The sequence below is a fragment of the Symphalangus syndactylus genome, chromosome 11 (genome assembly GCF_028878055.3).
Source record: "Symphalangus syndactylus isolate Jambi chromosome 11, NHGRI_mSymSyn1-v2.1_pri, whole genome shotgun sequence".
Lineage (NCBI taxonomy): Eukaryota > Metazoa > Chordata > Mammalia > Primates > Hylobatidae > Symphalangus > Symphalangus syndactylus.
This window is the reverse complement of record NC_072433.2, coordinates 15989718-16003900: the sequence shown is the minus strand read 5'-3', so window position 1 is coordinate 16003900 and position 14183 is coordinate 15989718. Positions and strand designations below refer to the sequence as shown.

General features: G+C 36.2%; 1 protein-coding gene across 7 annotated transcripts in view; it reads right to left on the bottom strand.

Annotated features, from left to right (window-relative positions):
* Positions 1-14183, bottom strand: part of ARFGEF1 (ADP ribosylation factor guanine nucleotide exchange factor 1) — a 170630-nt gene that overhangs the window by 55256 nt on the left and 101191 nt on the right. For all 7 annotated transcript variants that reach the window (XM_063611518.1, XM_063611519.1, XM_055299111.2 and 4 more), the window contains 4 exons: positions 11407-11535; positions 9983-10141; positions 9591-9741; positions 4176-4266 (listed from right to left, as the gene is read on the bottom strand). In XM_063611518.1, the coding sequence (XP_063467588.1) occupies positions 4176-4266; positions 9591-9741; positions 9983-10141; positions 11407-11535 (530 nt within the window). The remainder of the gene's footprint in view (positions 1-4175; positions 4267-9590; positions 9742-9982; positions 10142-11406; positions 11536-14183) is intronic.

Below are 14183 nucleotides of genomic sequence, written 5' to 3'. Positions count from 1 at the left end.
ATTAGGAATTTCATTTACACTAAAAGTGATTTAATATAACCTTGCAAATAGTCTCAGTTTACCCAAGAATTGGCCAGACCACTTTCCTTAGGGCATTCAAATGTTTGGAGTTAAACTAACACTGCCCAGCTTTGCCCATTTTTCTTTGCTGAGCTCTTTTTTTGTTTCAAAGTTTCATAAAAGATTTCAGCATAAACACATTAGTCCTCCTTTTTTAAAGTCTGCATTTTAACCCATATTCTGGGTTTGTAACCAAGAGTTTGACGTCACTTTCAAGAAGGATGACATTCCTCAACTTAGAATGCACAAAATAGGATTTGCATGATAAAAAGGAAAATTTTAAAGGCAGGAGCAGGTCACAGTAGTCACGGTAGTAACAGTGATAGCTACAAATCACAAGATAGGTTCTTTTCTAGTGTAATATCAATATTCACTCATTTGATAATCACAAATTCCTTATGAAGCATGTACTATTAAACCCCCAATTTTATGAACACAGAAACTGAGGCACAAAAATATTTAATAACTTCCTCCAAGTCACAGAACTAGTAAGTGCTAGAGCCAAGATTCAAACCAGGACAGGGTGATTATAGAGTCTATCCTATTAACCACTTTTCTATACTGCCTCACACTTACCTGAGCAAAAGGTATACTCAACCCTTTTTTCCTACTATCACAATCTAAATGTTCTGAGTACATCATGATTTTTTAACCCTAGTGTCCTTGCATGTCTGTCTATGTATCCTGGCAATGAGTAAAAAACAATACAGGAAAAACTGTTTAGAAACTGGTAACATGATGACTCAGAATGTGAGGTCCTGCTAAAGAAATGTCTTAAGATTTTCTATATTGTTCTTGTCAGCAGAATGAAGCAGTAATTCCAAAATCTGGCAGAAAACACAATCTGGGGGTAAAAATCAAAAGTAATATGGCCCCACTTAATCCAGGGATTAGACTGGACCCAGAAATTAAAGATATACAAAGTCTACAGCGCTCTCACAAAACAAAAATGAAAACTGCCAGACTACGAATTTGGTCAGCTGATTTTTCAAACTAGAGGTATTCTCATGGAAGGCAATGGCCGTAAACAACCATGAATACAGTCAAAAGTAGATAGTATAGGAGAACAAGAAAAGGCACACAAACAAAAACAAAGAGAAAAAGAGTTTTTAACTGAGAAGAAAGCAAATGGCAAACAGTAGAGGGGTAAAGAAAGAACAAAAGCAGAGATGGAACCACAGGGAAGGGAAGCAATAGATTCTGAAGGTGTTGAAACAATGGAGAACAAAGGCAATAGGAGAGAGAACTATCATCAGCAATAAGACAGGTTCTGTGGACTGTTGTGATGGTGGAAGGTTGGGGGAGCATCCATTCTGAGAAAGGGCATCCCAATTCCTACTCACTTCCATAGTCTCTGAGGGGGTCACTCTATTTCCAGTAATGCTCCGCTAAAGATAAGCCATATGGTAAAGCACAGCAGTCTGTGGGGAATTTAAAGTCAAGCCTTAATATTAAGGCAAGAGAACAGAGCTGTGTTTCATAAAATCAGCCTATGAAATGGTTTCTACATTTTCCATAGAAAAAGCAAAGGACAGAAGCACAAGAACCTTGTTTATGAATATTAAAAATCATGTGCTTTTTAAAAAACATTAGAAAAAAAACATTGGTAAGATTACTGCTTCCTCACATAATACAGACACACAAAAAAAAAGGTTGGCAAAACTTTTGCAGATTCTGGATCAAATCAATTTTTAAACTGTATGCAATACACAAGCAGCCTATATTATTATACCTGTAAAAGGTTTTTTCACAGTGAATATATTAGAGGTAACATTTATTTCTTAGGCCTAAATGAAAAGTATTTATGAGCAAAGGAAGTTGGGATGAGCTGTACATATTTTCTGATAGGTGAAATATTCCAAAGTGTGAGGTGAGCCAGTTCATAGCTAGATCTGGTATGTATAAAAAAACCATAAAGAGAAAAACTATGATGCTAAATAATCGTTTTTTAGCTATTAAAAATAAACCATTCATGGACAAAGTCTATCTCCTGCATAGTTTAGTAATATTCATTATGAAATTGGTCTAATTTAACAATGCATAAAAAATCCTATCCTAGCAAATGCTAGAGGATCAGTTATTCCCAGATTGAATGGCCCAATATTCTTCTCCTATATTCTAATAATACAAGATTCCTAACACAAAAGTAGACAATTAGAAAATTTTATCACCTTAAAGTCTGTAATAAAATCTTATTCTTTTCTCTGTTGGTTAATAAACCAGAAGCTATAAAGAACTAAACATACAAAAATTATTTTTTCTTTAGTTCCTGTACTTGTAATAACAGGTTATGCAGAAAAATAGGCCTGAGGACAGGAAAATGACTGTTTGCTGGGTAAGTACAGAACTCCCCAGATTGATGCCTGACACTATTTTCACTACTGTCTTGACTACCACTGAGTTGGGTAATGGACCAAAGTTTGAACATAACGACATGAAAATAAACTCAGATATTCAAAAAACATTTAATGGGAAAGTGAAATGTACCACTTAAGAATAATATAACATTATAAGAGATCAAATATATAACTTTCGGTGTTTTCACTATAAGCAAAAACTTGCAATACTGAGGTTCTGTATAAAATTTGATATTGGATTTATGTTTTTAGAAGTATCTGGCAATGACAAGATTGTGATGACAAAGTACTAACAAAATTTATGCTAAATCTCCTCTGAAATAGCATAAAGTCTTAAAACAGAGAGGTAATTTCAAATGAGTAACATGTCCCTCTGTAACAAACAGTGGATAGAAAGATAAATTAGAACTGGATGTGGTCATATAAAGTACATTATAAAAGCAGACATAGTAGGTAAAATGCTGAATCATGCCTGAATAGATTCTCAAAATGACAGTGAAGATGATTTTTCTGGAAGGCAAGAAAATCATTGACAAGAAAGCTAGCTAGGTAGCAGAAGGGCTATTACATAGCTCTGCAGTAGTACATGCAGGCTGAAAGGTGGAGAGGTTAAGCATGAATGCTTATTACACAAGCCTAGTTGTGGGAATGAACAAGTTATTTAACCTTTTTCTGTCTCAGTTTCCTCATTGTAAATTGAGGACAAGAATACCCATCTCATGAGGCTACTGAAAGGATTAAATGTAAAGTGTTTTGCAAGTGCCTCATCTGTTGCAAGCCTTCATGTTTGTTATACAGCAGGTATGAGATAATCTTTCTTCAGTCTTCACAAAAAAATAGACAAATGACTCTCCTCTTAAAAAAACAAACAAACAAAAAAAAAACAACAGCAAGTAGACATTAAGAATTCAAGGAAAAAGTTCCATGAGTATTTCCACGGTCAGTGGCCACTGAACATTCTAGTTCTACCTGTACTTAGAGCAAAAAGTTTTATCTGAAGCAAAGTAAAATAATGGATCAGCATGAGTTTCCAGACTATCAAGGAAAGATTTGTACAAATTATGTTTTTGAAAGTTTCCATCACAAGTGGGGGGTGCGGGGGCGGGGAGAGGAAGAAAAAGAAGAAACACTGTTGTAAAATGTTTCAATTTTGGGGGCATTTCTCTAGAAAAAGCTAATCTTCAAAAGAACAATAGGAGATATTGTTCTACGTGCTAGGCATTTTAAAATTGGAAATATTCTGTAGTAAATAAAGCATACTATGGGTTTTCTTTTAGAAAACAAACTAAAAATGGGGAATACGTGGTGATGTGTATAACATATAAATTCTGAAGTCCTTTCCAAAAAAGTTTATAATTGCCAATAAAACCTTTCATTTCATCCATAATGCAGTCTTTATTGTGGACCCAGAAAAATAAACTATACAACATTTTCAAATAGGGATAATAAGGGGAATAAGTTTTCTACAAGAAAATAAAACACCTGTATTTTTTTCCATCAAGGTTACCATTTCCTTAATGCCCATTATTATCTATTGTAACTTAAATTTTCATACTGTTTATCATCTTCTTATATTCTATGATCCAAAAAGTAAAATTATAGGGTATTTCATCATCTGAATCACAGCATATCACAATATAATTTTATATTACTTTAGAAAAATGATTTTGGCAATAATTTTTTTCTTTTTACCAACACCTAAATGCTACAGAACTGAAATAGTAATCATCTGAAAAGGGAATAAAATGAATACCTTACCTATCTACAGCAACAACAACACTCTGAGAACTGGTTTCTCCAATGGATTCCTGAATACTTGCTATCTGTTTCCAGTCCACATTTCCTCCAACTACCACATATAAAAGAGAGTCATTTCAGTTTGAAAATAATTCAGTAGAAGAATACACTTAACAGTTCTAAAACATACTTCTGAAATCAATTGCTTTCCTAATAAAAGAATGCTTCAGGTGAACAATTCTTTTGGCATCAGTGACATTAACAAGGCCAAATGTGCAAACAAACTTTACTAAGTAGTATACAACACATGGTTATAAGTCACAAACTATGTTTGTAAAGATCACACAAAGTAGGGGCACTGTGAATTTATATCACAAAATTATAGATATTAGATATAATTTCCCTTAATGTTTAAAGAAATGTAGCACTAATCCCAGTTCCAATGATACCTTCTGAGGATGATCCCAACTCCAAAAATTTAGACTTCCCTTGTCATTTAATCTCTAGTCCCCTATTTACAAAGGTCAGTTGAAAATTCTACCTGTATTTTCTAACAGGTAATTGAAAAGAATCATTCATCTTTTTCCTTGAAACTGGTTCCATGTGTTGGAGAGGAGAATAACAATATTCCCAGTCTTCAAATTCTTAACTTCAGAATCACCTTTGATATCCTTCCCCTCTTCCACTATCAATATTCAACTAGTCACTAAATTTTTCTTCTGATCTGTTTTTCATATCACCTGTTCATTTCCATTCCTACCTAGTTCTGGCCCTCATAATCTCAGTCCTAGATTACTGAAACTATTTCCTGACTGATTTCCCTGCCATTAATTATTTCCCTCTTCAATCTCTCTTTCCTCCCCCTGCCAGATTATTTCCTAAATCTTCTCCTTCATTTTGCTGACTGATACTTACAAGATAAAATATAAACTCTTTAGCCTAGCATTTAAAGCACTTCCCTTCAACAGTCTAGCCAAAATGTGCCATCCCTCAACTATCTAAAACTTACCTACCAAGACTCAATCTGGGTTCTCAATGAAAAGTTCCTCTCTGTTGTTCTCATCTGCCTTTGAACTAAGCATTTACTTGCTAAGTACTACTCAAATCAGAATTACTTTCATACAGTTTCATATAAATTATTTCAGGTGTGTTAATGTTGCTTTCACAACCAGATAAAAAGTTTCCTAAGGTTAGGAATCAAGTAATACATATTTTTGTACTTTCCTACCTTACTCAAAATTAAGTCCAAGGCAGGTGCTCTACCAACACTTGACCTGAGTGACCAAACACTCAATAAATGCCCCTCTGAATGCAAACATAACAGATGATATCATTTAAACCTGCTGAACTCAAATTCTATTCTAGGAACTGAATGATGTGAAAAAGAGGTAACCCCTGTCCTCATGGAGTTAATAATTTACACCAGGAGAGACAGGTATGTTTATAATGAACTTCAATGCAATGTAATGATAACTTCATGGCTGAAATGAACTAACTACATAGAATAAAAGTTTGCTAAATAGAACTAATTTCAACAGGGACAAGAACGGGGTGTTAGCTCATAGAAAGGCTTCACATATGATGAAATATTAATTCAACCTGGACCTAGAAGGATAACTGTAGAAAAGGAAGGAGAAAGAAAAGCAATCGAGACAGAGGGGCAGCTATATAAAGTAATGGAAACATACAACTGTACATCATGTTTTCACATACTTGGTAGCATAGCCATAATGAAGGATTGGCAGACACCAGGAAGAAGAGAAAAGAACAGTAGTAGGAGATAAAGCTGAAAAGACAGACTAGAAAAGAGAATGTGAAGAGCCTTGACCCTTAGGTTTAATGTACTACTTTCGAAAACAGGGATCCGTTAGATCCTTTAGAAGACTGATATGATGTAATCTATTTTCCAAAAGACAACACTGGTAATATCTGGAGAACATACTGAAATAGGAAAAAATATTGAAATCAGAGAGATAAAAGTCTACTCCTATAATACAAGTGAACAAGAATGAAAGCCTGAAGTAAGTGACACAGTATTGGGGTGGTAGGGAAATAGTGTCAAGGCAAACTTGACATGCACAGCATGTTACAAGAATTTTACAAAGAAAAACCTATGAGAAAAAAACAATGCCAATCATGAGATAACTTCCTTTGTGTATCAACAGGATATCCTTTCCACAGAGAAAATATATATGTTCTGTGGGGAAAAAATACATGTGTATATATATATATATATACACACACACAAGTGTCAAAATATGTCCTTTATATTTAAATATAATTCAAAATCATTAATAATAATATTTAAAGGAATCAAAGAATATAAAAAATGTCTAGGAATCCAAAGAACCCATTTCACAAATATGTGAAATCCCTTAATAAGAGTTCCAGTTTTGTCAAACAAATTTACTCAAAAGCACACAACACAAGAGAATACGGGTGTTAGCTCAAAGAAAGGCTTCACATATGATGAAATATTAATTCAACCTAGACCTAGAAGGATGGTTACATAGAAAAGGAAGTAGAAAGAAAAGCAATTACAACAGAGAGGGCATATTTAGGTTAAATAAGATTTTTTAAACTATGTGTCATGAATACTCTCTGAACATTTATGTGACAAAGCCATTGAATTTTTAAATGTTAAGATATCTCTTGAAAGACCAGCATGCAGTCCAGGTGCCATGGCTCATGCCTGTAATCCTAGCATTTTGGGAGGCCGAGGTGAGAGGATCACCTGAGGTCAGGGGTTTGAAACCAGCCTGGGCAACATACTGAAATAGGAAAAAAACATAGTGAAAGCCTGGGACAGGCTTTTACTTTAGTAACTTTAATTTAAAAAAAAGTTGAGCCCAAGAGTTCAAGACTGCAGTGAGCTATGACCGTGCCACTGCACTCCAGCCTCAACAACAGAGTGAGACCTCATCTTCAAAAAAAATAGAAAAAAAAAAGAATGCATATAATTCAAATCTAGTAATTATCTACTATGTATTCTTAATAACTGAAAGTTTCATATTTCCAAAAAGTGAAAGTATAGACTTTTTTACTGTCAGTCAGAAAGTATGATAAATATATACTCAACTCGGTCAACTTGGTTACATGGAATACTCGGCAGAGATACCATTAATAAAAGAGGATATGGGCGGGCGCAGTAGCTCACACCTGTAATCCCAGCACTTTGGGAGGCCAAGGCGGGCAGATCACATGAGGTCAGGAGTTCAAGACCAACCTGGCCAACGTGGTGAAACCCTGTCTCTACTAAAACAAACAAACAAACACATAACAAAAAAAATTAGCTAGGTGTGGTGGCACATGCCTGTAATCCCAGCTACTCAAAAGGCTGAGGCAGGAGAATCACTTGAACCCAGGAAGCAGAGGTTGCAGTGAGCTGAGATCGCACCACTGCACTCCAGCCTGGGTGACACAGTGAGACTCTGACTCAAAAAAATAAAAATAAAAAGAGGATATTAGTTTAAAATATATATATATATATATATCCACTGTATATGCAGACTAAACTGGCTTGACTGTACCACATCTTCTTCTAGCTTAAATTCTGATGACAACATTCTGCTCCAGAAAGCATCTGCTGTCTGACCTAGGTAGGCACAGGAGGACAAGGGTAGCCATTTGCCACATGGGTTGGCTGGTAACCAACACGATGGCCCAACCAGAGAGCTCTGCCCAACAGGAGCCAAGTCAACAGACTAGCTCCTTCTAGGATGTGGATTCAAAAGGAGCATGATGAGTCAGGAGTGAGTAGAGAATGGTGCAGACCAAAAAGAGAAGTACATAACAGAAAAAATCTAAATAATGTATAAAATAAGTGTTACTGGTCTTGAGAGTGGTCTGGAAGCCTGAACTGTTTTTCATTTCATTTCTAGGCCTCAATGTGTGTATCTTTCTGTAAATTCCCTTTTTCTGAAGGGAGAAGACAGTTCATCTTATATCCTTGCAATCTAAGTAGCACAGTACATGAATTAATTTTAATTCATTTTCAAGTATACCAGTAAGATTATCAGCAAGTATCATTATTTCTCGTTTAACTAAAACTTCTAGAAGACATCCCACTGGTGTTTTGTTTTTAGTGTAACCTAATTCTGTAGTCCTACTTGCCAAAACTCTGGCCCAGCAATTAACACCTGTCATTATTTTGGCATTCCCACACTCTCTAGGTCTTTTCAAAGTTACTGAACCAATCAGTGCACATTCACTTCCCTTGCCTGAAAATAGTTTTCATCTGTATCTCATGTTACCCCATGGAGTAATTACAGTTCTAATGTACAGAGTTGGGCTTCCAAGTTATGTAAGTCCTTGTGCAGGTGCTCAGGTAGTTCTAAATCTTGCTGCTAGATCACCAAGGTATCAAGTCTACACCTGCACCTCTCAGACCTTACAATACTATAGCATCTATGCTATCATGGAGGGACAGACTGCATTGCTAGCTGCTTCAGTTGATTACCACCGGGAATTAGTTTTCCCCAGTCCAACTTGAAGCCATATCGTGGTCCTGGTTTTTAATTCTTTTCCTATCGATCCTTTATAAAGTTTGAAATTCTTTTGGGGTTTCTAAGAATTTTTACTGCTAGCAGCAACAGAGGAATCACTAGAAGATATGATTCCTGCTCTAAGTAATGTGTCCAGATTGGTTGGAGGTGGGGGGGTTGAAGAGAGATGGAGAGAGAATATCTAGAAACTTCTAATATACCAGCCATTATGCAAAGTCCAGTCATATATATTCTTATTTAATCCTAACAATCCTATGATTAGATATTACTTTTAGTTTGCGAAGGCAGAAATTGAATCTCAGCGAACTAAAGTAACTTACACATAATAAGGAAAAAATACAGAAGAATTCAAACCCAGAAATACTTAAGGTCAAAGTCTAATAAGCTCTGCTTCTTCCCTGGTGGAACTTCCATTTATGACTAAAAAATGTATTGCTTTTCATTCTTCTCTATCCATTTTCGCTAATGTTTTCTTTTGTTCTACTGGGTTAAATGTGGAAGTTCCTGGTCATATTGAGCACATGGGGAGCCATGGGGAGAGGTTTCATACTGGCAGAAAAGTCTGGTTAGGCCTGCTCATTGCCTTAACAATTCTGAATGTGAATGCTTTCTCCAGTTGCCCCAACTATTACCTGATACCAGCTTTCACACATTCAAGTTACCTGCTTATTCTTAAAAGCAGGTAATTTAAAAACTCTATGCACTGTATCCTTCTCCAACAACCAGAGAGAAGCCTGAAACTAAGGGTCATTTAATGTTGCAAACCAGACCAGGCAAAAAAGATTTAGTTCCTTAGTCATCTTGCTTTTTCTCATAAGGTTAGACAAAAGGCATTTTATCTTCTCCCTCTAATTATATTTCATTACTACAATAAAGTGACTTATAATGAGGAAGTTAAAAACAATTTTTGATACTTTGTAAAAATTCTCACCTAGCCCTAAACCCACAAATTCATCAGGAGCCTGATCTTTTGTTCCAGTAAGAGATCCTTCTCTGCCTCGCACTGTTCCAGAAATGTATCGAGGTTTCACTCCAGTTCCTATAAGCTGTGCCAGCTCCAACTGACTGATGCACTTCAGAATCTTAATTACAAAAAGGAAAAAAATGTTAAATTCCATGTTAAAAATATCTTCAAAAAGATTTAAATATATGCAGCTAGGATTTAAACACAGACTACATTACAGATTATTTTAAAAAGCTAAATGTACTTATTCGAAATGTACTAATTTTCTCCCCAAACATTTAGGCATGTCAATGCTGGACTATTTAGCATTAGCTCATTTTATAAACCAAACTGCAAAGTTGCAAATAAAGTGCTTATACCTCATGCCATGAATTTCCTAAATAATTTCCATCTGTATGAGCCACTGTGATAAGTGTTTTTATTGTGTCAATGTTCTTCTGTTTCATTTCAGTAATACCGGAACTCACTGTGAGTAAGGTAAATCTTGCTAGTGCCTGGACATATGCATCTCTCTCCAGCTATAAAAAAGAGAAAAGTATATTTACACAGTTCTAAATAGAGCAGATTGACTAATTTCCCACCAACAAACTCTGTTTACTTGTTCAGTAAGATTTTTTTTTTTTAATTTATTTATTAATTTTTGAGACAGAGTCTCACCCTGTAGCCCAGGCTGGAGTTCAATGGCGCAATCTCGGCTCACTGCTACCTCCGCCTCCCAGGTTCAAGCGATTCTTCTGCCTCAGCCTCCAGAGTAGCTGGGATTACAGGCGCCCACTACCATGCCAAGCTAATTTTTTGTATCTTTAGTAGAGACGGGGTTTCACCATGTTGGCCAGGCTGGTCTCGAACTCCTGATCTTATGATCCGCCCGCCTCGACCTCCCAAAGTGCTGGGATTACAGGCGTGAGCCACCGTGCCCTGCCCTCCTTTCCCTTTCTTTTGCCTATTAAACCTCCACTCCTAAACTCATAAGTTCGGTAACTCGTAAGTTTAGTAAGTTTTACTTGTCATGAATTATATATAATTCCACAAAAGTTTTTTATTTTCATCCATTTTAAGATGATGCATGAAGCAGAAAGGACATACATTTCTAAAATCCAAAGGCAGTGGTGGTGTCAAATTGAGATTTTTAGTGATAACCAATGAATTCATACAGTAAAAAAATTCATTAAGCACTTTTGTTTTGAATACTATGTAGATTAGCAAAAACATGATTTATACATTTGCTCATTTTCTCCACAGCTATGCTATACTTTTTGCAAGCCATTAGCATTTATAATTAAATGTTGAATGAATTTTTCTTTTTTTAAAAGAAAATTTCCTCAAAGCATATAAATTACTAGAAAGGACTTCTTTCATGAAAATTATGTATTCAATATTTGTATGTCTTAAAGATAACCTGTTCTTAGGCTTAAGTTATGAAATCATATAAAATATATACATGCTTGTATATAAACTATGATTCAATAAGGTATTTTATATGTTTAAACAAGATGTTCAAATTAACATAGGAATTCAAAGTCTTGAAAACTTTTTGTATAATCTTCAATAGAGAAAAAAAACTGTAACCAAAGTTATAATGATAAACTTTAGACAGATCAGTATAGAACTACTTCTATAACAGCTTCTCAGAAGCTTAAACATTAAGATTCATTTAAATTCCATCATAAACTTGAAATTAGTTCTTAATGTCACACATAAAAAATTATTGTAATTTAAACTATTGTAATGGCATAAGTAATTAATGTTCCAAACTGGCTACAAAGACAAAATTCTCTGTTACCTGAATGCTGAAAATGCATGCAATTCTGATTGCACATCTTATACCTTCCAGGCAAAGAGAGGCTACTTCAGTATCATCACAATCTTGTAGACCCACACTGAATGCAGCCAGAAAAGGTGTCCAAGCCAACTACAAAAATTAAAAATTGTATTTTAATTAAAGTTTATGATAACACATTAATATTTCTCAAAGCTTTTAGACAATACAAGTTCTGGAAAAAAGAAATGAAATTCTTGGCAATTATCTAGAAAGCTTTCTTTTTTTTTTTCTTTTTGAGAAGGAGTCTTGCTCTTTCACCCAGGCTGGAGTGCAGTGGCGTGATCTCGGCTCACTGCAGGCTCCGCCCCCGGTTCATGCCATTCTCCTGCCTCAGCCTCCCACGTAGCTGGGACTACAGGCACCCGCCACCACGCCCAGCTAATTTTTTGTATTTTTAGTAGAGATGGGGTTTCACCGTGTTAGCCAGGATGGTCTCGATTTCCTGACCTCGTGATCTGCCCGCCTCGGCCTCCCAAAGTGCTGGGATTACAGGCGTGAGCCACCGTGCCCGGCCTAGAAAGCTTTCTTAAACAAAGGGGGAAAACTATATAGTGCTGCCTGGGCTTGAATAAATGGGAGAGCAAAATAATGCATTCAATAGAGGACCTTAGGCATATTTTAAGAACTGTACCTATAAATTATTCACATCAATTAAAAAATGGAAATAATCAATATTCATAAAAATATTAGTTTTATCCGACTTCAGAACTCCTCTCTCTTTATAAGCTTTGTCTCTTGCAATATTTCACACTCTTTATTTCCAGTAAGATCCTGTTAATCATTTTCCTACTTGCAACAAACAACATTGTTCTCTTTTCTTTAAGCCCATTCCCTGAACATCATTTAGTCTAATTTTTAAAAAATAGTTAAATATTTTACATTGAGACATCAGTGATATTTCTGGTTTCCAGTTGGACAATATTTAAAAAGTAGTTCAATAAAATACTTCCACATTATACACTGTGGAAGACAACAAATACTTACTGAAATTTTACTATCAAAACTTTGAATCCTGAATGAAGTTACAATATAAAGCAAAAAAGACGCTACTTTTTCGCCACTGAAAATTCTAATAAAATACATAATTTTGAAATGTCTGATGTGAAAGTATTCAACTGCTTTTAAGTGGTCATAAAGAAAAACTATATAGCCATAGAGCCATAAAGATGAAAAATGTTTCTATCAGTGCACTATAGAAATTACAATTGAATTTCTAAAAGATCTATAAAGCATTTAGCATTACTAAGGAAAACAATTACCCAGAGCTTTGTTTCTAAACTTCAGAAAGTTGAGAAGTAAACATTTATAATCTCTAAACACAGAAACATAAGTCATAGAACCTACGTTCTAGTCTCAGCTCTGCCACTTATTTAATCTCTCTGAACCTCACTTTTCTTCATCTATTATATTTGAACTGCCACTACAGAGAGAAGCTGAGAGAAACGTAAGTGCGGTACTTCTAAACTACAAAGTACCATATGACAGCAATAACTTACACACTCTGTGGAGAAACAGTGTATCTATTTGGAAACCTGTGTTATATTTTATACAAGAAGAGATACAAGTGGTTCTTAAGGCAGTGAAAAAAAAATGTTTAACTCCTTTAGGAATCAAAGACAATGATTCCTCCTATCAAATTACAACTGAATAATATCCAGGCAATAGTTAAACTGTGCACTCATAACTGTACAAACCTTTGTGGAACACAGTTTGGCAATACATTAAAAAGTTCTTGAAAATGGATAATATGAAGCAACAAGAGGGCCAAAAAGAGAGCTCCACCAATCATCCCCCATGCAGGAACACCAAATTTAACAACTATCTACACACAAAAAAAAACACCTTCATAAGAACCAAGAAACAGGTGAGCACTCACAGTATCTGGTTTTAACTTCATATCACTGAAAGGGACACTGAAGAGGGTAGGAAAGACAGTCTTAAATCCCAACGCCATCTCTCCCCCATCTCCCATCAGCGGCCCTGTGCTGCAGAGAGAAAATCTGTGTACTTCGAAGAGGGACAGTGCAGCAACTGTGAGACTTTACATTGAACTCAGTGCCATCCTGTCACAGTAGAGAGCAAAACTGAGCTGATGCCCACCCACAGAGGAAGCATTCAGACGAGCCACAGCCAGACAGACATCACCCATCCTAGCAGTAGGAACCTGAGTTCCAGCAAGCCACACCAGCATGGACTAAAGTGTTCTGGGGCCCTAAATAAACTTGAAAAGTCAGTCTAGGCCACAAGGACTGCAACTCCTAGGCAAGGCCTACCTGTGCTGGGCTTGGAGGCAGTGGACATGGGGGATACACAACCTACTGAGACACCAGCTAGAGTGGCTAAGGGAGTGCTGGCATCACCCCTCCCCCAACCATAACTTGTAGCTCCAAAACAGACTCCCTTCTTATACTTAAGGAAAGGAGAGGGAAGAATAAAAAGGACTTTATCTTGCATCTCTAAAACTAGCTCAGCCACAATAGGATAGGGCACCAGGCAGAGGTGTGAGGCCTCCTTTCCAGGACCTAGCTCTGATTCCTAGACACATCCTAGGCCAGATGGGAACCCACTGCCTTGAAGGGAAGGGCCCAGTCCTCACAGGATCCCTCATTTGCTGACTAAAGAGCCCCTGGGCCCTGAATAGCCAGAGTGATATCCAGATAGTACACTGTGGGACTCGGGTGAAACTCAGTGCATTCCCAGCTGTGGTGGCTAAGGGGAGGGACTCCTTCTTGCAGAGG